This window comes from Candidozyma haemuli, assembly GCF_002926055.2.
Source record: "Candidozyma haemuli strain B11899 chromosome Unknown C_2014730914, whole genome shotgun sequence".
NCBI classification, from domain to species: domain Eukaryota; kingdom Fungi; phylum Ascomycota; class Pichiomycetes; order Serinales; family Metschnikowiaceae; genus Candidozyma; species Candidozyma haemuli.
Window position 1 is genome coordinate 648,309 of NW_020289904.1, and position 25,084 is coordinate 673,392.

General features: G+C 44.8%; 9 protein-coding genes and 1 non-coding gene across 10 annotated transcripts; 4 read left to right on the plus strand and 6 right to left on the minus strand. All coding sequences in view use genetic code 12, as the record gives it.

Annotated features, from left to right (window-relative positions):
* Positions 1-457: 457 nt before the first annotated feature.
* NIT3 (putative hydrolase) lies at positions 458-1,357 on the plus strand (the record flags this gene model as incomplete). Its single annotated transcript, XM_025485621.1, has 1 exon — positions 458-1,357. The coding sequence occupies one exon, from the start codon at positions 458-460 to the stop codon at positions 1,355-1,357; it is 900 nt and encodes a 299-aa protein (XP_025341086.1).
* Positions 1,358-1,383: 26 nt separating this feature from the next.
* On the minus strand, positions 1,384-2,349 carry CXQ85_001927 (uncharacterized protein; the record flags this gene model as incomplete). The annotated part of the gene is made up of 1 exon (XM_025485622.1): positions 1,384-2,349. One exon carries the CDS (start codon positions 2,347-2,349, stop codon positions 1,384-1,386), a length of 966 nt encoding a protein of 321 aa, XP_025341087.1.
* A 112-nt stretch (positions 2,350-2,461) lies between these two features.
* RIX7 (putative AAA family ATPase) lies at positions 2,462-4,924 on the minus strand (the record flags this gene model as incomplete). The annotated part of the gene is made up of 1 exon (XM_025485623.1): positions 2,462-4,924. The coding sequence occupies one exon, from the start codon at positions 4,922-4,924 to the stop codon at positions 2,462-2,464; it is 2,463 nt and encodes an 820-aa protein (XP_025341088.1).
* Positions 4,925-6,223: 1,299 nt separating this feature from the next.
* CXQ85_001929 (lipid-binding protein) lies at positions 6,224-6,589 on the plus strand (the record flags this gene model as incomplete). The annotated part of the gene is made up of 1 exon (XM_025485624.1): positions 6,224-6,589. The coding sequence occupies one exon, from the start codon at positions 6,224-6,226 to the stop codon at positions 6,587-6,589; it is 366 nt and encodes a 121-aa protein (XP_025341089.1).
* A 315-nt stretch (positions 6,590-6,904) lies between these two features.
* Positions 6,905-7,876, plus strand: CXQ85_001930 (RNA-binding ATPase activator; the record flags this gene model as incomplete). The annotated part of the gene is made up of 1 exon (XM_025485625.1): positions 6,905-7,876. The coding sequence occupies one exon, from the start codon at positions 6,905-6,907 to the stop codon at positions 7,874-7,876; it is 972 nt and encodes a 323-aa protein (XP_025341090.1).
* Positions 7,877-7,898: 22 nt separating this feature from the next.
* Positions 7,899-9,236, minus strand: CXQ85_001931 (uncharacterized protein; the record flags this gene model as incomplete). The annotated part of the gene is made up of 1 exon (XM_025485626.1): positions 7,899-9,236. The coding sequence occupies one exon, from the start codon at positions 9,234-9,236 to the stop codon at positions 7,899-7,901; it is 1,338 nt and encodes a 445-aa protein (XP_025341091.1).
* Positions 9,237-9,340: 104 nt separating this feature from the next.
* Positions 9,341-15,254, minus strand: CXQ85_001932 (uncharacterized protein; the record flags this gene model as incomplete). The annotated part of the gene is made up of 2 exons (XM_025485627.1): positions 9,341-14,411; positions 14,593-15,254. The coding sequence occupies 2 exons, from the start codon at positions 15,252-15,254 to the stop codon at positions 9,341-9,343; spliced, it is 5,733 nt and encodes a 1,910-aa protein (XP_025341092.1).
* Positions 15,255-15,516: 262 nt separating this feature from the next.
* CXQ85_001933 (uncharacterized protein) lies at positions 15,517-20,689 on the minus strand (the record flags this gene model as incomplete). The annotated part of the gene is made up of 2 exons (XM_025485628.1): positions 15,517-16,765; positions 17,130-20,689. The coding sequence occupies 2 exons, from the start codon at positions 20,687-20,689 to the stop codon at positions 15,517-15,519; spliced, it is 4,809 nt and encodes a 1,602-aa protein (XP_025341093.1).
* A 2,904-nt stretch (positions 20,690-23,593) lies between these two features.
* Positions 23,594-23,665, plus strand: CXQ85_001934. Its single transcript has one exon. It is a non-coding gene; the product is annotated as a tRNA-Pro (tRNA).
* A 232-nt stretch (positions 23,666-23,897) lies between these two features.
* Positions 23,898-24,842, minus strand: CXQ85_001935 (3-methyl-2-oxobutanoate hydroxymethyltransferase; the record flags this gene model as incomplete). Its single annotated transcript, XM_025485629.1, has 1 exon — positions 23,898-24,842. One exon carries the CDS (start codon positions 24,840-24,842, stop codon positions 23,898-23,900), a length of 945 nt encoding a protein of 314 aa, XP_025341094.1.
* Positions 24,843-25,084: the final 242 nt, after the last annotated feature.

Consider the following 25,084-nt stretch of genomic DNA (forward strand, 5'->3'; position numbering starts at 1 on the left):
CCATCAGTACTAGGTCTGGTTGGGGACCAAGTGGACATGAACGTAGGCTGGGGAGGCCTAAACCCTTGGATAGTGGGCGTATACATTATTGACCTTATTTTCCCACCTGATGAACTAAAGCTACCAGTACAATCATCCTGGAAACCAGCCTTAGCAATAACGGTTGTTGTCGTTTTGAGGACCATCCTAGTGCCACTCCCAGTACGCATAGACTTTCCATTTGGGAGGATATTTGGGTGAGACGCCGTGGCTACTTTCTACAGTGGACAGGTGGAAGAGATTACTTGATTTAAGGAAACGAAACTCAATAATAGTTCATGAACAATTGGAAAACTCGCCTTTGGTAGCTTTTAGTTGTAAGCCTTCGGCTTTGGCTTCGACCAACATTTGTCGCGATAACCCCAGATTATCACCAATACTCAATTCCGTTCGGTCCGCAACTCTCCCCTTATAGAACATGTCTTCCATCAAAGCTCCACTCTCCAAGAACCTTCAGATTGCTCTTATCCAGATAAAAGCTGGCGCCCAGAAGGCGGCCAATTTGCAGAAAGTGACGTCTTTCATTGACAAAGCTGTGGCTCAGGCTACGGGTGGTCTTGATCTCGTCATGTTGCCTGAATGCTTCAATTCGCCATATGCTGTGGATAAGTTCAGAGAATACGCTGAGAATATCCCCAATGGCGAGACTACTGCTGCTCTTTCGAAATTGGCAAAGCAGCATGGTGTCTACATTGTGGGTGGATCCATCCCAGAGCTTGATGACTCTGATAATAAGGTGTATAACACTTCCTTGACATTTGACCCACAGGGTAACATCATCGCTAAGCACCGCAAGACTCACTTATTTGACATTGACATCCCTGGTGGAATCACCTTCAAGGAAAGTGAGACTTTGACTGGTGGTGACAAGGGCACTGTGTTTAAGCTTGGTGAATTTGGTAATGTCGGATTGGGTATCTGCTACGATATCAGATTCCCAGAGTTGGCTATGGCTGCTTCTAGGAAGCCTAACAATGCTTTTGCCATGTTCTACCCAGGCGCTTTCAACACCACAACAGGACCTTTGCATTGGCATTTACTTGCAAGAGCCAGAGCCGTTGATAACGAGTTGTTCACAGTCTTGTGTAGCCCTGCAAGAGACGTTGGAGGTGACGGGTACCAGGCATATGGCCACTCTTTGGTTGTGGATCCTTCTGGACACATCGTGGCTGAAGCTGGAGAAGGTGAAGAGATCTTGTATGCTGAGTTGGATAAAGACTTATTGCCTAAAGCAAGAGAAGGAATCCCTGTTCACTTCCAGAGACGTTTTGATGTCTACAGTGATGTTGCCAAGGATGCTAAAATCAGCGATAAGTAGTTTTTTGTGCATTTAGGGTCTATAAATCATTCGTCCTCATTTCTTTCAATAAATTCACACAAGACGTTCATGAACTCTTTAGGGTTTTCACTGATCAACCAGTGACCTGCTTTGACGTCTCTCACTTCGAAATGTGGGAAGTAGTGGCCAATGTCTTGGAAAACGTCGTCAGGAACATACTTTGACTCTGTTCCTCTGATAAAAAGAGCAGGGCCCTTGCTCCAACGTGCCACATTAGGATCGTATGGCCACAGAGCGATATTGCCACCAACAATGGCCTTATCAATAGTTTCAAGCGGAATCCTGGACTTACAGACGTCGTCCTTCTGACCTCTATCGACGTTGGTCAAAAGAAACTGTCTAATCTCCTTAGATGGCTCGACCTTGGCCAACTCAGCATCCACATCCTTAATGCTTGTATACTTCTGAACTTCAAGAGCCTGTCTAAGATGCTTCACGTATTTGCTGAACTTTCCACCCGAAGTGCTAGGAATGAATACTGGTGCGTTATCCACAGATACAACCATCTCGGGAATGTCAGGTCTTCTCAACGCCACAGCCATGATTGTCTTTGCTCCCATAGAGTGGCCCACTAGAATTGGTTTCTTAGGCAATTCAGCTTCGTCTATGAATCTTTCCACATCAGCTGCCAAGGATGGGTAGTCTAATCTGGGTGTATGTGGAGATTGCCCAAAGTTCCTAAGATCAAGACAGTACACATCACGAGAAAGACGCTGTGCAAGCGTTTTGGCAACAGTCCTAGTATTTGTCTTTGAACCGAAAAGACCATGCAAGAATATTAATGGGGATTTGGTGACTTCTGGTTTCTTTGGAGGTTCATGCTTGTCATAAGCCAATTGCACTGTATCTATTCCTTGAGTAGCCAAAGCATCACCAAGGTGAGAACCATCGTTGACAGCGTAAGAACTGAGGCTTCTTATAGGCTGTATAGCACTAGGCAATTGCCTGGATAGTCTGGCGAAAGAGAGCATGGTTGGAGCTGTGTACTACTTAATGGGTGCAAACTTTTGATATAGTGCGCAGTCAGAAACCGGATACTCTGTAGTAGATAATGTTACACTTATATATGACGATGTATGTATGCTAATTTTTCTCTTCACCCTCTTCTTTCTTTTCTTCTTCTTGGATGACGCCCCAGCCCATACGCAGACTCAATCTATCGTACCTGGCACGGTCTTTGTCTGTGACACTGGGCTTGATGCTCAGAAGAGCACCATCGAAGTCACTTTTGGTGACAACGATATTGTCATCACTTTCACCTCCCTCGTAGTATCCAGATTCGTCCAATTCTTGGATTTTTTGTCCATGGAAGAACTTCTTCTTAAGTGCAAACACACCAGCTTCTCTTACCAACAGGGAAAGATCAGCACCAGAGAAGTTACGACATCTCGTATCGTTTGCAATTGCTTCCAAATCAATGTCAGAGCCCAAAGGCGTAGTGTTGGCAGAAACAAGCGTTTTAAGAATATCAAGGCGCTCTTCAGCCGTTGGCAACTCAATGTAAAGCGTCTTATCGAGACGGCCTGGTCTCAACATGGCAGGATCAATCATATCTGGTCTGTTGGTGGCTCCAACAACGAAAATTCCTTTTCTATCGTTAAGACCATCAAGTTCGGTTAAAAGAGTGTTGACGACTCTAGCACTCGATTCAGACAATGTAGAGTTTCTTCTAGGCACAAGAGCATCAAGCTCGTCGAAGAAGATAATGCAAGGAACAGAAGCACGGGCTCTTTGAAAAACTTGTCTCACCGCACGTTCTGACTCGCCGACGTACTTATTGAGCAACTCTGGACCCTTAACGGAGATGAAGTTAGCTCTTGATTCGTTGGCAACTGCCTTGGCTAACAATGTCTTACCACAACCTGGTGGACCCCACATTAAAACACCGGCTGGTGCACTGATACCAACTTTTTGGTATAGCTCAGGCTTCTTAATTGGTTGCACAATGCACATATGAAGCTCCATACGGATATTGTTGAGGGCACCGACATTCTTCCAAGTAACATCAGGAATGGTAGCGAAACCTTCACGCTTAGCTGTAGGTTGAATCTTAGGCAAGGCCTCCTTGAAGTCAGAAAAGGATATGCTGAGCGGTGCCAATTGCTCTTCAGAAAGAGGATTAGGATGCTTCATCAAGAATTTCTGGATCGTGCTAAGCTGTTGGTCCTCCGATTTTTTATCAAAATTCATATTGGCAAGAGTGCTTGGAACCAAAGCCAGTTTGTTAACATTATTGCTATCAACATCCATGTCAACAGCATCGTTCTTTGTTGTCAGTTCGTCGTCGATCTCACTTAAGCTTTCGAAGATTCGCTTAATGGCAGCCACACCTGCTGCAGTGACCAAACTCTTCAAGTCGGCACCAACAAAACCCGGTGTAAGCTTAGCTAACTCCCTGAAGTTAAAGTGTGAATCGTCAAGCTTGAGTTTAGATGTCATTGTCTTGAGAATAGCACATCTCTGTTCCTCATCGGGGACATTAAGACAAATCTCTCTATCAAAACGACCAGCTCTACGTAAAGCCAGATCAAGGGAGTCTGGTCTATTTGTTGCTCCCATGACAATAACAGGCTTGCCGTCTGTATTTTCTAGTGTGAGTTCGTCCATCAAGGTAAGAAGCTGAGCGACAATACGACGCTCCATTTCTCTTTGTGCTCCACCATCTCTCTTTGGGGTAATTGCATCGATTTCATCAATAAAGATCAAACATGGTGCAACCGCACGAGCATCCTCGAAGATCTCTCGAAGCTTCTTCTCAGACTCTCCTGACATACCTGACACAACAGATGGGGCAGAGAAATTAATGAATGGAACCTTCAACTCACCAGCCAACGCATTAGCAATAGTTGTCTTACCACAACCTGGAGGACCGTAAAGAAGGATACCTCTTGGATGGTCCACACCAGTAGATTGGTAGATCTCTGGATGCAAGATGGGTAGACCAACAAGCTCCATCAACTGCGTAGTAACGGCAGAAAGGCCACCAAGCGACAGAAGGGTTGTTGTAGGAGGAGTGGAGTCAATCTTAGACTTCTTTTGTTTAGGAGCTGGTTTCGCCGAGTCTCGGCTTCTCTTCTTATTCTTCTTCTCCTCAGCATCGCTTTCCGTCTTTTCTGTTTCCTTATTCCACAACGAAATAACCGACTTATTGAGCTCATTGGTATCTTTCACCGTCATGAGGTTATTAGGGTCAGTGTCGAAGTCACTATCCACCTGAGCAGCATTTTGCAACTCATACTCATCTCTAAGTCTGATCGCCTCAGCAAGCTCCACTTCTTCATCCTTCCTGAGCTCTTTCAAGATAACGTCAATAGACTCCTCAAGGATAGACCTTTTCATTCTTTGCAACAGCAAGTCTTGTTTCACCAAGTACGTAAGAACATCGTTGGTTCTAAGGTCTCTGGCCAAAGCGATATCAAGAAACCATTTAGACTCATCGCCAGCGCTGTTCTTCTTATTCTCTGCACTCTGGTCATCAAGAAGCTTGAATATTAGATTATAGACCTTCTGGTCCAACGCCTTGGTGACAGCGCCGCCCCTTGACATGGTGATGGATTGGTTATTAGTATTTCACGATGCGCATCTTGCAGAACATAGCGATGGGCATCAACTCGCTTAGATACACACTGGACCATCAGACAGCACAGCACCAGCGGTTCTCAAATAGGTGAGCATACATGAAGCAAGATGAACGAAGGAAATGGGAGGGGGGAGATTCTTTGCTATTTTCATGGTTTTGTGGTGGACAGGGAAGGAAGTGTAGTGGTTGGGCTAGACGTCTCCTGCAGATGGCCTAATACACTAGTAGTACCAGAAGACGAAGAACACTTTGTCGTAGATCAAGAATTGGCGGCAGATCTCGGCAAAAACAATGTTCCATAATATTCATTCTCGACGAGCGGGAACATCGCCGTTAGCAAGAGAAGCCACTTTGTTTCACTTTTTAGCGAAATGCACAACACTGCTTGGAGCAATAATAGAGAGCTAATTTCACATTCCCACTGCAAACCCCGTCTAGCCCAAGTCTGGGGCCACGGAAACATCAATACGAAAACAACACTTGCATGTTCTATAACCCAATTCTATCAGTTGCGTCACCTACAAGCAAAGAACAGCAACTACACGCTGCCAACACGCCTTTTGCAGCCATTCGCAGTACTACTCAAAACCGTCAAGCGGCTACACAGCCACTACCTTCGTCACACTGTAACATAGTCGCCCCCACTCCACCAAAAACCATACGGATTTCGGCACCCTACTTCCTATATTTGGGTACCGGGGTCCCAGAGGAAAGTAGAACACGCCGCCAGTCAACCCTTTCCTCACTACCCATACAGTACTGCGTTAGCATGATTGCTACCGAGAATCCCTCTACTTGACTGAGACACCAGCCACAAGCTGCCCCAGGGAATCCTCTAATCTCAAAGGTACCCCCTGATGCAAGGTCACTCTTGTTACTGAGAAGGACGTTCTTTTTTTTTTTGCTCTTTTCTTTTTGTTCTGTTATCTAGGTTGCTGGATCTCTTTGCTGGTTCTTTTTTAGTGTCTATGGTTGCTCTCCAAAAGGCGCCCCCGCTTAAGTACCACGCATGCGTCAATGCGAGTAGGTGCGTCCTTTTCTGGTTTTTTGCATCCACAGTGTAAGGGCACTAAGTATTGGATTTTGCTTTCCCGTGGCCTCTTTTTTTGCCCTTTTTGCTCTTCTTGCATGCTCTATTACGCCAGTCTATGCCTTGCCGCCGGTCACAGTTTTTTGCCATGTGGCGTAGGCACTTACCTATATAAGGAGGGCTTGTCCCTCCACTTATATTCTTTCTTCTCATCCACATTTATCACTAATTAATAATGTCTGACGCCGGAAGAAAACCATTCGCTGACAAGGTCTCTGAGACTGTCAAGCCTGACTCTGAGAAGTCTTACCTCGAGCAGGGTAAGGAAGCTGTCACTGACACCATCGACAGCTTTGCTGGTAAGAACGTTCCTGACTCTGAAAAGTCCTTCGGCCAGTCTGTTGCTGACCACGCCAAGCAGGGCAAGGACGACGCTCAGAAGGAGATTGAGGGTCAATCCTCTTCCATCAGCGAAACCGCCCAGGAGTACTACGAGGCTGCCAAGGAGAAGGCTTCTGAGGCTGCTGAGTACGTTTCCAACGTTGTCTCTGGTGCCACCGAGGGTGCCCAGGACGCTGCTGACTCCGCCACTAAGAAATAAGCGACTGAGTCACTTTTGATAAGTAATTCAATTCACGTCATCTAATATGAAATTGTAGATTAAACTGTTGGGACTGATGCTGTAGGCTACTCAGTGAGCACACTCATAGATCCACGACGACAATCCAGAAAATTTAAACAACTTTTCCAGCCATTGATAGCTGAAGAGAAATAGAAATACAATTAATCACCAATTATTCACTATTTTGTCTCTTCTGGGGTAGCTCTGGTCGGTATCTACTGTGTGTGTACTGCATACTCAGTGCATAAGTTACTATAGGCTCGATGCTCATCTCTAAGAACCAGATCAACCAATATGGCTAAAGGAAAGACAACTAAGGATTTCCTTCCGACTGCTGATTCAGATAGCGAGCTGGACTTCAGTGATGCTCCTGCAAGCAAATTTGTGAAACCTACGCGACTGGAAGATGAGGACGACTTTGCATCTGACGATGAGGAGGAGAAAGTATTCCAGACCAAAGGGAAACAGGTGAAGCAGAACTTTGGATCTGAAGATGAAGATGAGGAAGATGATTTGGATGACAGTGATCTGGATGAAGAGGATGATATACCAAAGAAAGGAAAGAAAGATGAAACTAGTGCTATGGTCACTGAACAGAAGAAGAGATCTAAGAAGCTCAAGAAACTCACTCCAGAACAACTTGCAAAGGAGCAAAAGAAGATAAAGAAGACGGGTGTCTGCTACCTTTCAAGTATACCACCATACATGAAGCCTGTCAAGTTAAGATCTGTGTTGTCCAGGTACGGTAAACTAGATAGAATCTTCTTGAAACCTGAGGACGAAGCATCATACAAAAAGAGAGTCAAATACGGCGGTAACAAGAAGAAGAAGTACACGGAAGGATGGGTTGAGTTTGTCAACAAGAAGGAGGCCAAGCTCTGTGCTGAAAGTATGAATGGTAATATCTTGGGCGGTAAGAAGTCCTCATACTACCATGACGATATAATAAACATCAAATACTTATCTGGCTTCAAATGGTTCGACTTGACGCAACAGATTGCTAAGGAGAATGAAATCAGACAAGCCAAGTTGTCCATGGAGATTTCTCAACAGCAGAAACTCAACAAGACATTCGTTAATAATGTGGAACGTTCCAAACGTGATCAAAGAAAGAGGAAAGCTGGTGGCGATGAAGGCGACAAGAACCTGTTCAAGAGAGACTTCGACCAGCGTGACATTACAAGTACGAGGCACGACGCAAAGCCTCAATTCAAGAAAGCGAAGAACAGTGACAACTTGGACAGTGTTCTTTCGAAAGTCTTTTAATTATACAATAATAATACATGCATCAAGTAAACCGGTTTAAGTAGTTTTCAAGGAAGGCGACTCTTTTGGCCAACTCGGCCTTATTTTGGCACCCAAGCTCGCGGACAACGATGTTGCTGGTAACAATTGCGCTATTAGGTATACTCAGTTCCACAAGTTGTATAAGCTTACTCCATTTCTCTTGAGGCCAATCGGGGTAATCTAGTGGGGTCCCTTGTGACTTGTGTCCCGCCCCATGCTTCAGCCTGAGCGATTTTGCACTCTTTCGCTTCTTACTTGCACTTGGTAGCTTACCATTCCTTTTGGGGCTGCCGTCATTAATAGCATCGATGCTGGGGCTCTTGTCAAAAATATTAGATTCTTGTAAGCTGGAAAAGCTTCGGCTGGGCTGGCTAGGACGCATACTGCTTGGGAAATCCTGCTCGAACTCGTGAGACTTTCTAAAATCAGGTTCTTCTTTCTCGCTAATAGCTGGCGAGGACCTGTGGCCAATAGACCCATTGCGACTCGGCAATAGCGTGTCAAGTTTATTCAACGCCTCTTCCTCGTCGTCGGAAAACTCAATCTCTTCGTCCAGTGCATATGGTTCAGACTCATACTCAACGTCCTCTTCCTCATCCAGATCAGCATCCCGTAGCCTATCTATACTTGAGTTGATTAGTTTAAGCATTTGCTCAACCTTTGCTGGCGATCTTTTGCTCTCTGGAAGCTTTTTTTCAGAAGCAGGGCTGCTAGAAGATGCATTGATCTCGTTTCTCAATGGAGAGCTCTTCCTAGGAGAACGAGCAAGTGTCAGCCTCCTCATCACTGTCCTAGTTTCGAGATCTTCAATCAAATCCTTAGGTTTCATTGCCTCGCTTGGTTTCTGCTCTTGTTCCTCCTCTGGTCTAGCTTCTTCGTTATCTGAAGAATCAAACTCTTCATCAGAGTTACCATCCACGTTATTTGCAAAATCCTCCTCATGTGTAGTATTCACCTTTTCTCCACTCCATTGAAGTCTCGGTATTCTACCTGGACTGCCGTTCATTGCATGTGGAGTAAACTGGTTATCGTCACTGATAAGTTTATCGTTTGCTATTAGATCACGATCATCAGTGTGAATTGCATTGAACTTTGTAGGGGTCTTCTTCCGTGAAGATGATTGATGGTCATTAAGGGGCACTTCTGTGGTTGTTGTTCGTAATAGCATACTTCTAGACGACTCTCTTAACGCCTGTGGTGTTTCGATCTGAGTATCATCGAACTCTATATCGCTGTTATCTGACTCTGAAGGTGACAATTGTTGTATGCTTTTATTGGATTCTTCGTTTGGATTATTGGATCGCTGGAAGCTGCTCCTTGTGGAGTCGAAGCTGTTCATTAGTTACAAGAGTAGTTGATGTATATGATATATTCTAGTACGCGCGGTCTGAAGTAGTGGCATACAAACGCGATTCTCCAGTCCCCCAGTATTTATGCACTTTCTCAGTTAAATGTAGACAAATCTTGAAGGATGTCAGAACAACATTCTTCCAAGTTTGGTTGTGCCAAGCTGTACGAACGTTCGTAATTGATATAGCTGAACAGATCGAAAAACCTCCTGAGGCTTCCAATGCTCTCGATCTTTTGCACGCCATAGAGAGTTGGTTTGTTAGGCAACCCAGGCGTAGGATGGGTCACTTGCACAGCTGAGCTCTTCACAGAGAGGTTGGCCGTCAGCTTAGCAAGTAAATCGATCAATGACGTTGAGTCTTGCTTGGTGCTGTCGGTCACTGCTGCAGGGTTCGTTTCCACGAAAAGCCATTCTTTCAAGGTGAACTCGTCGAATCCAATAAGTAATAGCTGATCGAGAAGCTTACAAGCACTTAACACGAGCTGAGCGTCGTCTTCTCCCAATTGACCCAAGTCCTTCTGACTCTTGGATAAAATGGATGCGAAGACCTCCACAAGTCCTTGTGTGATAGGTTCCCAGGTGGAAAGTAAATGCAACTGATCATACTTGACTGTCACTGCTCTTAATAATAGGAATGCTTCACACTTGAAAAGAGCAGGGCACGATCCATTGATCACCTCGAACAATCTCGAGAATAAATCTTCCAATACGTTCGATAACTGGTCTCTTGGAAGAACCACAATCAAGTATGAGAGCCTCTTCAAGATGTAGACTTTATCCTCTACTTCAGAATTTTCACTCCAAACGAAGATATTAGCAGCAGTGCTCTTGGTTGGTGGAGAAATGCGGCTTATGAGATCAACGGCTGCATCCTTGTCGTTAGCAGCCCAAACCCCAATGAGGTTCTTCCAGCCATCAAGCTGATAGTTCCTGCTCTTGAAGAAATTATTGTCCACGAAAAAATCATTGACCGTGGTCTTCCATGCCTTCGTAGCATGCACTTTACCAATCAAGGTCATCAATGCAAGTGCATCTTCAGTCTTCTTCAGTTTCAACTTCAACTGCGGAGCTAATACGACATTGACAATGGTATTAACAACTGAAGTGGTCTTATCGGAATCCTGTATCACCTCTTGAACGGATTCAATTAATTGGGTCAAGGTTTTGAGAAGGTCTTCAGCACTGTGCTCATTATGCTTCTCTGAATCTTCTGCCATACCGATTGTACATGCCGCATTGATCATTCTAACAAATAAATCAGCAACTTCTTTACCGTGTCCTTTCCGATCACTGGATTTTCTGGTATTACCTTTTGTAGCAAGCACCACAAGTGCACGTAAAAAGTCAGAGAGCAGATCTCTGAAGTAAAATGCATGGGCCAAAACATCTCTGAAGAACAGGACCAATTTAACCCAAACTTCTTCAATGGTGTCGCTGTCAACGGACTCTAAGTATGGTACCAAGAACTCAGAAAGCTGTTTCGAAGTCACAGGAGAATTCATCGAGGACTTCTTGTTCTCATCCAATATCAGGGGATAGCATCTGGTAACAATTGAATTAATGATATGAGGAAGTGTTATCTGTGGTCTTCCATTATCAAGAACATGAAGAAGTTTAAGTTTGGTCAGCTTTTCGCTTGATGTTTCAATGATGGTTTCGATCACTTCTTGGCGCTCCAAATCCATCAAAGCTTCAAGGAGTTTCCTGGACCGGAAACGTAACTTGTTGCTCAAGTACACAACAGACTTCGTGGAAGCAAACTTGGCTGCCAGAGATGATGAAGCCCTTTCAGCCCAATCCCAGATTTCGAATGCCATCTTGGAGGCATCTTGGATGGAGATTAAAATAGAGTAAATCTTGTTCTGTTCTTCTGTCCTCAAATTAGGTGACTCAATCAGAAACACTCCCAGAATCATGTTACCCAAGAATCCTGACTCGCCGTTTGCAGCGGCGGCTTTTGCGTTGGAGCGAAGACTTGACGTTAAAAGATAAGAATGACTTATCGATAACATGTCTTCAAGACCCGAAAGCAAAATCGAGAATGACGACTCGAGGTTTGTGAAATCGTTAGCTTTGCCGAACTCCTTGACGCAATTAAGGTACCCTCTAACCTTTGTTATTATGCCATCATTCAAAGTCATAATGACGCTAAAGACAGATTCGTTAAACGAATAGAGGGAGCGAGTAAGTAAAACAAACCATTTCTCAAGAAGGATGGAGGACAGACACTTCTTAATACCCTCGATGATGAATGTCACCAATATAGGGTCCTTTGAATCTGCTGCAGTATGTAACAAGCTCAAGTCAACGTTCATGGATTTCGTCAAGTCCAAAAAGTGCATAATGATGTTAATGTACTCGGCTTCGACAAGTTCAATTTCGAAGGGTATTGGATCAATTTGCTGGACATAATACAAACAGTATTGTACAAGTTTGAGGAAATGAACTTCGAAGTCGGCTTCAGAACCGATCACGAGGTCTGCAAATAGCTCCAATGTAGAAGATACAGCGTTAGCATAATCCTTGAGTGCTTTCTTATTTTGAAGGATTCCGGAAGATAATCTAAGGCTCAAGAATTTGTGCAAAACGGCACAGACGAAAGATTTGTAGTTTGATACCTCCCAGTCATTTGACTTGAGGAGTTCAAAGGTCTCTGTAGATTCAGAGACAACAAATTCATGGTTGAACGCCTCTTTTAGTAACTTTTCATTGCTTTGGATGACTTTGTGTATGGTTTGAACATTGTAAGCAAATAACTTCAAGTCGTCGTGATAGTTGACTTCAGCCGATTCGCTCTTCAAGATGCTGAACGATAGGAGAGGGTTCGTAAGAAGTTTCAAGAAACGAACTGCGCTACCATCTCTGATAATGTTACGCACTAGTCTTTGGGCGGCCATAACATTAGCTGGATCGGTATCAAGTAAGTCATCCAAGATCAAATGTAATGGACCAGCGAGAAGTGATTCGGCGGCGCTGAGATCTGAAGAATGGGTCCATAACTTATAGAATGCAATCGCTTTGTATTCCTGTGGCGTGTGAATAAGCATCTCTACTAGCCCTGCTTCGATTTCATGACTTTCAAAACTTAACTCAAGATCAAATATAATCTTCACCGCTTCCACCTCGTTGTTTGCAGGGTAAGGGCTAACTAATGCATACCACAAGTTCGAAAGAATAATCTTAAGAATCTTGTTTCTTTGATATGTATTAGAGGCCTTCACAAGATAACGAGTAAACTTCACTGCTCCGAGGACAAGATTAAGTGTCTTTTGGTTGTAAATCTCATCAGACCCAAACGAGTATGGTTTGATTTTAAGCACGGTGTCTAGAATGACTCGATCCAGGAAATGGAAGACTTCATAGTTCTCCGTTGGGATTGTGAAAAGGAAGTGGCAGAGAATTGATGAAACCTTGTCGTTCAAGTCATCCTGATCGACACTCTGGACATACCAGTCTTTCAAATTATCAAGAAGCATGAATGACATTTCAGTGCCATCAATTGGTGGTTTAATCGCATCGTTCACGTTGAGCCCTTCATAGTATTCTTGAACTTCTTCCAAGAACAGTTCTTTGTCTTTCCGTTCAACATTTTTCAAAGGAGCAAATAAACGAGGTTGAGCGAGACCCAGCAAAAGCTCAAGTGCTTCGACTGACTGCTTCGATAATTCACATCTCATGAGTAAACATAACATGGCCAATGGGATATGAGTTGCAACTTCTTGGTCGTGAAAGTCAAAGTTTCTAAGAAGGAAGCGGAGCATTTCGAAATCTGTGGTTGACTCGCTCAAGATCAATGTACAGATGATGTATTCCCAGATTATTCTAGCTTCAACTGCATCGAAAAAGAGTTTGGTATTTGCCAAGATTTCGTCACTCCCTTCAGCATTGGTTTTAAAAGAAAGATAACATGACTGTAATATCAGGGTAAAGAACCTTGGAGCAACCAATTGACTAATCTCCCACCGATCCAACATAAATGATAATGCAATTTTCAATCCCTGAATCTTCTCGCCGTGGTCTTTTGAGTTCACTAACTTTAGAACACCCTCAGAAAGAATAGGCAATGCATGGTCGGCGAAATAAGTGACGTGAGCGTCGCCGTCTCCACCTTCTTCACTGGTCTCGGGTCCAATGAGCCAATTCCATAAACGGCGGTTTAGACTCATATCTTTTTTCAATGTGATTTTACAAGATGCCATAATCAAGAGCTCCCTGTCTGCCACTGTAAAGTCGTGCTGGAATACATCTGACGAGAGCGGCAAGTGTGACAACAAAAGATCAAAGAAACCACGAATAACAATAATATCATTTGCCAGGTTGAAGCTTGTTTTTGTATCGATTGCAGCGGCAAATGCACGAACCAAGAGTCCTGGCTCCGGTCTTAAGCATGCGTTTGCCTCAGCCGAAAGCTTATGGCCATCTTTATCTTTGAACAGTTTAAATGACGGTAGACGAGCCACACACCAATTGAGAGCTCCCAACCTTCTTTCGGGGCTGGTGGTGATGCATACGAAGAGCGTTTGCCAGAATAAAGAGTTATCGTTCATGGCAGACTTGAAGGAGTCCATGAGAGCAAACGCATCCTTGTAAACTTCTGAGTTTTCGTCATCAAGCACAGCAAGAAGCGAAAGCATAAGAGGCTTAACAACTGTTTTGATCGTATCCTGGTTAAGTTTCAGGATAATGTGTTGTCTGTAGATTTCAAGTATCTTTGGCTTCAATTGCATGGAAGCATATGAAATAACTGGCACAAACCCCGGAAGCCACTCATTGACATGAGCATCAAATGCATTTTTCGTGAGAGCAGTAAAGATCGACTCGTATATGCTCAATGCTTTCTGGTGGACTCCATTCGGTAACTTTGGAGAAAGGCAAAGAGCCAACTTCTTCGACACCTGGTCGCTCAATGGAATCCATTCTATCGATTGCAGCTCGACTGACTCGTCTCCAAGCAGCAAAGCCTTCTGCAACCGAGAAAGAAAGGCAATGTAGTCGGCCCATTCCTGGAGACTATCAAAGGTAGCGAGTGCCTTTTCGACATTCGAGAGATAGCGCTTGTCTTTTGCGGAAAGATCCAGTTTGGATACAGATTTGGACCCAAAGCCAGGGATCACTCGAAGCGCTTCCATTGTAAAGAGTGTAGGAGGATTCCAATTGACAGTGCTAGTAGGGTAAGATTTAGAGAGACGATATGGTCCAAGTATACAAGAACTTGGATGCAGTACACGGTGCCTTAGTTACCAAGACAAGAAGTGAATAACCAAGAGAATGCATGATATATAAGCTGTATTCTAGCCAAAACAATCGTCTATGTTCTTATTTATCTAAGACCAGGGCAAGGAACCTGATCACGTCTACCAACTCTTCGTCATTCGCACTGTGTGCTACACCAGGGTAGAGCTTGAAGGACCAGTCCTTAAAGCCAGCATTCTTGTAGTAAGTGCTGGTCTCCTGGCCGAAATTGTAGTTGATAATTGGATCAGCGTCACCGTGGCCCTGGAAAACAGGAGTGTCTAAGTTGGCAGTCTGCAACTTATCCTTGAGCGCTTCAGACACAGGGCAGAAACCGGAAAGACCCACAGCACCACCAATCTTCTCTTCAAGAAGACCAAGAGTGGCCATAGAAATGGCAGCACCTTGGGAAAAGCCACCAATCACGATTCTAGAAAGTGGAATATTGTGCTTCTCGTGCTCCTCCTTGATCAACTGCTTTAAGAAGTCGCATGTCTTGAAGAAACCTTCAACATCTTGTCTAGCCTTGGGGTTACCAAACTCGTAGATATCGAACCATCCTGGCATTCTCATTCCACCATTGACGGTGATTGGAATACTTGGAGCATTAGGAAACACAAAGTTTGTCTCTGCTTGGGACTTGAGTAACCCAGTCTGCGAAATCACCTGAGGAAACCACGACCAGCCCTCGCCTGTATCACCAAGGCCGTGTAAGAATATCACAGCGTTTTTGGCCGTACGAGTGGCTGGGATTCTAACAGCTGAAACCGACATTGTATGAAAAGGAGATAGTTGGTGCCAGTCGAAGAGCTAGGGAGTACCCTGCGAATCATGCAGGTTTTTCAGTCTCCAGGGCTGGAGGCCCCATGGACCATGCAATGGAAATGTGAATATCATGGATAAGCTTTCAGAAGTGGCAAAACTGGTTCTGGCATCTGTTTTTAAAAAATGCTGTTTGTTTCTGTATCTTTGCACGATGTGGCTTTGGTTGGATCTTCATATTCGCAGCCAGGCTCGCCAGTGTGGCTGCAACTTCTTAACCTGATACCACTTTAGCCTTCTTTCTATCTTCTTCAGTGAAATCGTTCTTTCTCTTGTTTATAGCAGCAACCTCAAGTTCTCTCATATTCTGTTTTTGTCCGTCCACAGTACGGAAGTAAGGCTGGCACCTCCAGTAAGGCACCTTTTTGTAGTGACCGCCCCAAGATTCAGTAGGACCGTCAACAATCTTGTCTAGCTCTTCAATATCGTCTTTTTCGTAGATTTTTGCAACGATATCCTCCACCTGCTTCACAATCTTTTCCCATTCATCAAAAGATGCACTGACACTGGTTTTTCCAATGATAGGTCTTAATTCCCTGTGCACATTAAGAAACTCATACATGAGTTTGAAAAAGTGGGACTTCATGGCCACTCTGGAAGCTTCGCCAGGGCATTCCTTGACAATTTCAAAATACTCACGCAAGAGTTTGTCAACACGAGGGAACTGCTTCTCCTTATCGTTATTCTTGGTCCAAAACACACCTGGATTGTACAAGTTTCCCTCGGCAGACATGACAGCGTCACAATCCACTTGATCTGTACAACGTTCTAGATCCATAGGGTAAAGAATGTTACCGTTGGCGAAAAACACCTGGTCCTCTGGAAGGTTATCTCTCAAGTATCGCAAGATGTCCCAGTTAGCAAGGCCAGTCTTCTGGCCCTTCATATCTCTTGTACGGCCATGAATTGTGATGAACTGAGCGCCTGCAGCAATCACCATTTTAGCATATTCGAGACTCTTCTCCCAGTCGTCGTAGACCCTAATCTTGGCTGTCACAGCACACTTAAGGTTCTTATGAAGCTTGTTGATCAACTTGTACACCAAGTCCCAGTCGTCCATAAGAAAAGCACCATAGTTACCCTTCCTAGCAATACCTTGAGGACATCCCAAGTTGAGATCAACAGCATCACATCGTGTTTCCACTAACTGTGCCGCTTGGAGTAGGTACTCTGGATCATTGGCACAGAACTGCACTACCAACGGTCTATCCTTCTCTTCGTCACCGTCCATCTCACAGAACATCTTGTTTCTGTACTTTTCATCCGTAGCAAAGAGCCTAGCATGGAACATGGGCGTGTAACAGAGCTCAGCGCCGTATCTGCGTGATAAGATTCTCCACGCTAGCTCTGAGTGGTCCACCATGGGAGCCACGATGGTTTTCGGGCTACCGATCTTTTCGAAAAGCTGACGACCTTGTCCTTTTTCAGCTGTCATATTGATTTTTAAAAAGTAGGAAGCTTTGCTTGGGGATGTTGGGGAGAACGAATGCAAGTATAGTGATGCTCATCTCAGTGGTTTTTTTGATGCGCATAGTTAAGCCTGGAAGGTTACCAATAGTCGGAAGGCTCTCCTTAAGAAGAGATATAGAAAGAGAAGTTATCATTTGGGTTATATAGAAGGCTTTTAGGGGTACTTGGCGTTTTATTAAAGAAGCGGTTTTTGGTTTGATGATGTGTAATCGGAACTATGGTTCACAGTCTGCTTTTCGCAGCCATTCTACACTTACTGAAGGTTCTAGCATCTATTCGTCAAATTAAATAAATAAATAAATAAACAGCAGCTATCACTTAAGGTGAATAGCTACATTTTTAAACGCTTCTGCGAACCCCATAGCCAATGGCCAAAGAGGTGCATCAGCTAAGATACGGACACCAAGCCCAAGCGCCTGGACTGAAAGCTTGCAGTTTCCGATAGCATTGTCGAACTGAGTCTCCTCATTCATATTAGCATGAGCAATAACACTTTCAATGTTGGTTCTGAAGGAGGGGCTCAAGACAAAGTCGAAAACTCCTTGCGACAGTTTGCGCAAGAACTCAGAGTACGAGTTGGAATCTTCGTTAGGTGAAAGGGTCTTCTCGATGTTAGTGAGCAATGCTTCGGCTTCGAGCCAGAAAACTCTGTCTTGAACGCTCAAAGTTTTCTGGTTCTCCAACGCGTGCAATGCTTTTTGTAACACCAAAATAGCAGCAAAAATACAAGTCACAAAGAAGACTGGGGTCCTCACTGAAACCTGCTTGGAGTCATTAAGCAGTTCAATGTTATGGGTCCAGACCCTCAAAATTTCTGTAGCATGCGAGGCCGCAGTCTTCAATGCCTCGGGGTCATTTTCAAAGTCATTAAGAAGTGTGGACATCTGGCTCCAGTCTTTATGAAGTACTTTTTCTGTTACTGGAGTGATGTTGACACACAAACGCATCTTGGCGAGCTGAAGAAGTGGAAGTATCATTTGGAGATCTTTGTGGGCATTGAGAATGTGAGCATTGTGCTTATTGATCTTGAAAAAGCCACCATTCTTAGCGAAGAGGACTTCCCAAGAGCTGATAAGCCTTTCAAGCATAGGCTTACTTTCCGTTCTCCACTTAAACAGGCTGGTAATACCTTCGTACTTTTTCCACTCCTTCGAGATTGTCTCGTGAATGTACATCAAAAGGACCAACAATGTGTTGAATGGCAACAACAGATCAAGAGGGAACTGATTCTTCAACTTATCAAACAAATCATTAAGGCCTTCGTTGTTCGTGATGCTCACAAGATCCTTATTGTCTGCCTTTCTGTACTGATAGTACCAGTCACGAGAGTTGTCAGCAGTGTAGAGCTTCTCGTCACGACATGGAGTACCACTCAAAATTTCAGCACCGCTCATTGGCATCGAAGAGCCCAAGAGACAAGAGCGGACGACTTCAAGCTCGTAAAAGCAAAGAATCGTTCTAATTCTCGTCTGTGCCATAATAAAGTAGTCGTAGTTGTTTTGAATGATACCGAGCTCAGTCTCATTCTTGATAGGTGGTGGTGGAATCAAGAATTGGTCAAGTGGCCTGTGGAAATTGGTAGATCTGATCAAACCAACCATGGAGTTCATTTGCTTCGTCGTAATTTCCAACATGTTAGGCTCGTTGAGGAACATGGAAATGAATATGTGTAGCACAAGAGACTGGTGAGCCATCAATGGGACTTTTCTTTGGTTCAACTTATCCGCTGTAACTTCCTTTTCGAAGAAATTGTGAATATGAAATTTCGACAAATTGAATAAAAGCAAAGTGTTCGAGTCGTGGTAAGAATAAAGTGCTCCAATAGCACACATCGAAAGGATCAACGGGATGTTCTCATAGTTGTCCACCATTGGATTTCTCAATGATGGCATGTGGATGAAAGGAAAGTAGATGTTGAACTCGCTCTCATAGAGAGACATGTATGTGTTCAAGTCCTCCAAAGGTGGGAACTGAGAATCAGACATGTTACTGATGGTGACAATTCTATTCCTGAGCTCCTTGGTAACACAGCTGGACTGATGGCCATCGCCTATCGTGAACTGAACTTTCGATGGCTGTCTTGAAAGGGGCTGACTTGGACGTCTACCTGGAGTATCAATCGCATCAGCTGTATTCACAAGACTTCTTTGCTTCACCAAGTCATCTTGTCTGTGCTTGAAAAGCGTAAGAACTTCATCAGGCAGACGATCAGCGTTAAGGTAAGGCATTCCCATAAAACCAGTATCATGAGAAGCCTTAGGAAACTCGCTAGCAACAGGAACAGCCATGATCTCGTTAACCCAGTCAAGGTTCTCGGTATCATTCACGAATCCCAACTTCGCCCTCTTGAACTCCTTGTCCAAAGAAACCGACGAAGATTTGTGCTTCTTTATCAGAGGTTGACGCGAAGTCCTAGGCTTTGGCTTGGTAGTACCAGCAGTCGAATTATTCGCATCTTGCGAGTTCGTCATCTGAGAAGCCAAAGTTTGGGATGGGACGTTAGCAGTGCTCTGAGCTTGAGTATCAAGAGGAGTATCACTAGTTGGCAAGCTAAGAAAATCTTGCAGGCCTTCTAAGTTAGTTGGAACACCAAGATTCAAGAGCGTGTTGTCTTTGATGTAGTGAGGATGGCTTGGACTGTTGAACTGATGGATCTGGTTAGAGTAGAAGGCCATATCAAGCATGTCATTGTTACCCGCCAACTGAGACTCAGATGGGATAGTGTTCAAACGCGATTGAAAGCCTTGACGGCCTGCCGAAGGCTGGTTGGAAGAAGCACTATTCAGTCTTGATGGGTAAGAGTGTTGTGGCAAACTTAACTCGTCCGCGAGGTCCATAAAATCACCTTTATCGCTATTGTCACCGTACCAGTCAGCGAAATTACCATATTCAGCCGTTGAGAGACCCTTGGAATCCATCTCTGCAATGGTGTGTTGAGGAGTTGAGAATCCCACTTGTTGGGGTACATCCGGAATTTGGTGACTCTGAATCGCGAGGGCGTCCTTCAAGTTGGTATAGGAAGCACCTGAAACTGCGGAAAAAGACGTGTGTCTGTATTGCAGTTGATGCTGCTGTTCCAAATGCTGAAGGTGGCTAAACTGTTTGTAGTTCATCTTTCCAATATCATCACCCCAGTTCATATTAGCCTTCTTGTCCTTCAAGTCGGGAGAATCGCCAGTGACGGGAGATGGCTGTTGAGTAATGTTGGGTTGAGCAGGATCCACAGCATGAGATGCCCTTCTGAGCTGTAACTGAGTAGTAGTGCCCAAATTAGCCAACGGGGTGTTGAGACTCAGGTTGGTGTTGGGCGACGGCATATTGTGTTTCAGAGCCCCATTGGCATTGTCATAGTTTCCATAGGCAAACAGGGCCGATCTGAAGGAAACGTTGTTTGCTGGCGACGGAGAAGCTCCTATGTTTCTAGCAGGCGACAGGTTGGCCAGGTTCAGAACGTGTAAGCCAGAAGGCGACAGAGCCCGACTATCGGGTAAAGGAGCCTTAGCATCGGTATTGTTCTGCAAAACAATGATGTGTTCATTAGAAGGAGTGGAAGTAGCGGATTCCGAGCCAGCGCCAGCTTGGCCATTCATGGCGCCAGGAGCCGACGTAGGGACATTTGGAAGCAGGCTTCTTCTACCCACCTGAGAATGAAGTTTCTGCTGATGGCGAAGCACCAAATCACGCCTTGCAAAGCAACGGCCACAGGCAGCACACTGGAAAGGCTTTTCGTTTGTATGGGAACGCTCATGACGTTTTAAGTGTTCCAAGCGGGCGAAACCACGAGTACAGATGGCGCAGACATGAGGTCTAGGCTTATCAGTTCTGATTTGAAGCGATTTTTTGGGAATAGGCTGGGTGGGCCCGCTGTAGGAGGAAACCGACGAAGTACGACTCTTGGAAGGCGAGTTTGCAATCATGAGATGGTATTCTATGCTGTTTCAGTGTATGTTTCGAAACAGGGAGGCTCGATGGTTCGACGATTTGGGGACTCAGTTGAAATGGGGTTTTCTTTAATCGGACTCGAGAAACTGGTGCCCTTTAATAAATATATGGAAGGATGGTTCTTGGAAACTTGGATTGGATGGAAAAAGGTAAGCTAATTGGTAGTGAAACAAAGGATTTAAAAAAAAAAAAGAAGTTAGCCTTTTGGAGGAACGGTATTCTTCAGAAAAAAAAAAGTCTCTTCCTCTTTTATAATTAAAAACAAACCCTGGGTTTTCTCTATGAGGGTGAAAAGGGACTTTTGGTCTTCTTTTTTTTTTTTTTTTCTTGTTCACTTCTGGCAGTGAGACCTATGTTTAGCGAAATCCCCAGGTTTTATTCTTTTTTTTTTTTTTGTCCTGTCCTGTCCTGGACACCTTTGGCGTCAGAAAGTGCGAAAGACACACACACTGGGAGAGTGATGCGTCTAGGGAAAGAAAGAAAGAGGGCAGTAGACCCGTGCACCTGCCTTATTCATCGATTTTTTTTTTAATCGAGGGCCAATCATCTCGGACTTGTTTTTTTGGAAAATGTGCAGGTTCCGAGCCCCACGGGTTGGAAGGACGAGGCGAAGAAGAAGTAAAGAGAGGACCAAATATAGAGATGTGAATCGGCCAGAGTATAGAGGTTTAGGGCTTTTTCTCGGGGTTCCGGGGGCAGTTGTGGCCGGTTGGGGCCGTTTGGGGAGGTTGCTCGACGCTCGGTCCTCATGGTTTGGACCGATCCTTCCTATAACCAAATCCGGGGTAACTGCTCAGCGAGCAACATTTTTCGCCAAGGAGCATGACTCGAGGGAGAGCTGGAAAAGGGTACATGTTTTGCATTTTCCGCATACCCTGACGACTCTGGGGGCGAAACTCTGGGGGCGCCAGCACCCAGAGTGAGTGAATCTCCCACTTTTCCATTTCCCCTTTGCCATTAAGTTTGCCACTTTCTTCTGCCTCGTCTTTTCTTTTTTTTTTTTTATCTTTTCGCCTTTGTCTAGGGCCTGCGAAATACGAGCTCCCAGCGCAGCGCTATGACTAAAACACGGCAATCGGCCCACCCACTTCCATACACAGGGCTACAACGAAGCCAGGGCACAAACTACCACAAGGGGCCGCCTTGGTGGCCCCGAAGTGGCCCCAAAATTGGCAGCTGCCAGCCAGCTGGGAGCCAAGGTGACCTGACTTTCAAAAACCACCTTTTCCTGGCCTTTGTGTGGCCCTTCGAGGCCACTGGGCACCGGCTACTGTCCATTTTTGCAACCGCTCGCGCCTAATTGTCTCCATGACAAATAAACCAGTAAGCTCCCCAGACTGGTTCTACCTCTTTTTTTTGGGCCTACCATGCGCACTGGCTAATTTGCCAAACCTTGTCTTTCTTTCCCTTTCCCTTTCGTCTACACTGCTGGTCTCCCTAAATTGGGTTCTCCCTAGGTCCAAGGATAACCCAACTTTTTACATTTTACCCTTGTTGCTTGCTTTGCTTTGCTTTCTGGCTTTTTGCCATGGCTTATTGTACCCCAGATTTCGTCCTGTCTCCAGACAACTTATTGTGGTAGCCTGTTAGGCTTATTCTTTTTTTGGGATCCGGGGTCGGACTTGTTCTTGCCGCCCGATACCGCCGCCTGGGCTGTCCCGTCTTTCTTTTCTCTTCCCTTGTCTCTGTCGATCAGGAATGATCCTTCGGCTCGGCATACCTCTGTTCCGAAATCTAACCATTACTGCTTTGTGATATTTGCATGGGAACGCAACTTCTTGTTGCCTCTTGTCAGGCCTCATATAATGACAAAAAGCCTTGTTCATCCATTTTAGTATTGTCAAATCACCTTCGTCACCTTTCCCGGGGATATACAATCTGTCGTTGTACGGTGCTACCAAGGAGGCTTTCAGAGGTGGCTTCGAGCTCTATTCGACCGTGGGGGACTACAAGTGATAATGGAACCCCCAACGGAAAAAGCCCTGAAACGGTCGGCCCGCTGAAACTGGTGCATTGATCGTCCTTCGGTGGTGGTTTTTTCCAGGGGGGTTAACGCCCTCCCAGTTAGGCCTGAATGTGGAAACTGCTTCACCGAAACAAGTAAAATGACATGACCCGGGGGGTTGGAATATTATATGTGGCCCCCCTTCTTCTTGCCTATCAAGATTCGCCCAGGAAACAGGAAACTGTACATTCCCAGGTTGTTTGATTGGATCTTGATTTTTATTTTTTCATTCTTTTTTTGCTATTTTTTTTTTGGGTCCAAAGTCATGGCTTGGCTGATTCATCGTGCTTCTCAATCACCTGTACCCTTTGTTTCAGGGTAAGCCTTGCCGAGTAGATTAGGCAAGAAGAAAAAATATCATTGGATTTCCCATAACTGGCGCATACATAGCGCAGATAATGTATGGGATGGGGCTTTTTTCAGCCTTGGGCGTGGATGCAGCTGCTGCTGCTGCCTTGTTTCACTGGGCGCTACTACTTGATCCAACAAGTGGTCAGAATGCTTGAACCACAGCAACATAGCCACAGGTAAGGGTGGTGGGTTGATGTATTGATTTACGAGGTTGGGGAGGTTTCTTGACCTTGGCTTCGGTGATGGGTCCTTGTTGATCTCATGGATGAATGTGCGTGAGACCAATTCTTCAATTCCACAGAAACCGTTCAAAATTCTGTTTCTACAGGTTTAAAGTGTGTTTTAGAGAAGGAGGGGGGTCTCGAACGGTTTATAAATGGGCTCTGGAATGTATGACTTGATGATTTTTTTGAAATCTGAAAAAAAAAAAAAAAAATGTCGTTTTGACGGCGGTTTTGATGTACTGCATATATGCTTCAGCATAAACCTATGTACCACAAAGTCAAAGTATGTTTTCCATATGGGGCACGTGGTCTAGTGGTATGATTCTCGCTTAGGGTGCGGGCGGTCCTGGGTTCGATTCCCAGCTTGCCCCTAGTTTTTTGCTCCCAAGTGCCCCAATTGATGTTCTTTCAAGAATATAATATCAGGGAACCTCTATTTTTGCATTCCTACTTATCCTCTTCAAGCGTCACCGTCCCCTCGTGATGTGGTCATAATTTATCATATATGTACATGCTCTGGTCCATCTTCCCAGTCAGCAGTAACCCGCTTCAAGGCTTAAATAGACCACTTAAATAAACTCTATACGTCACCGTTCTTTTCCCTCAATTGTTCTTCTTCGTTTCTGCATACCTCCGAGCTTCCCGCAAGATATCAGACTTGATCTTGTACCCGTGCTGATCAGCATTTGGGAAATTTCCTTCAACAACATCCTTCTTATAATTTGACACAGCTTCGCTAGCATCGTCAAAAAAACTCATGTACAGCTTCACAAACTTGGCAAGCTTATACTTCTCTGGATCATTCATTTGAAGCATATCTGCGAGAACCAATACCTGACCAGATACGTATGGACCGGCACCAATGCCAATTGTAGGGATCTTGACCGTCTGTGTAACCACCTCTGCTAATTTGCTAGGCACACATTCCAAGATCATGGAAAATGCGCCTGCTTCTTGTAGAGCTAACGCATCATCAATAAGCTTATGAGCACTTTCAGCATTATTGCCTTGTAATTTGTATCCACCGAGCGTATGATGCTTCTGTGGAGTCAAACCAATATGGCCCATAACAGGAACACCAGCCTTGACGATGTCACGAACCGTTGCAGCCATTTCTTGTCCACCTTCAAGCTTCACGGCCTGTGCCTTGCCGTACTTTACGATCCGAATAGCTGTTTCCACTGCCTGTGCTGGCGCCGTCTCATACGTTCCAAAAGGCATATCTGCAACAATAAACGACGACTCGTTGCCTCGGTTCACTGCTCTTATATGGTACAACATCTCTTCAAGCTCAATCTCATTCGTGTCTGGGTATCCAAGGGCCACCATGGCCAAGGAATCACCAACTAAAGCCATATCGGCTTTGCTTTTGTCCACAATTTGGCCTGTAAGAAAGTCCCAAGCAGTAACCACACTGATGGGTGTCTTGGACTCGTATAGCGATCTGAGATCAGTCAATGTCTTACGAGGAGCAGCCACATAAGAAGAACGGATTGCCGGAGCCACCGAGAAGTAACGAGCTGTCTGTATCAGTCTCCTTAAAAGCATTACGCTATGTTTATAATGGATTATGTGGGAGAAGATGGAGCCGGTACGAATACTGGAGGAGCCGAGGGCATATAGTTTTTCACCGCTTCGCGAGACTATACTAGTCCACGCCAGAGGATGTGGTATACGCTAATAAGGCCTACAGAAGAGTTCTAAGCAAGTGGATGGGCTAAAAGAATCTGAATTAATTCAATTATGGCCCTTTGGGCTGGATAAGTTGCTTGTGGATGGCTCCACATGAT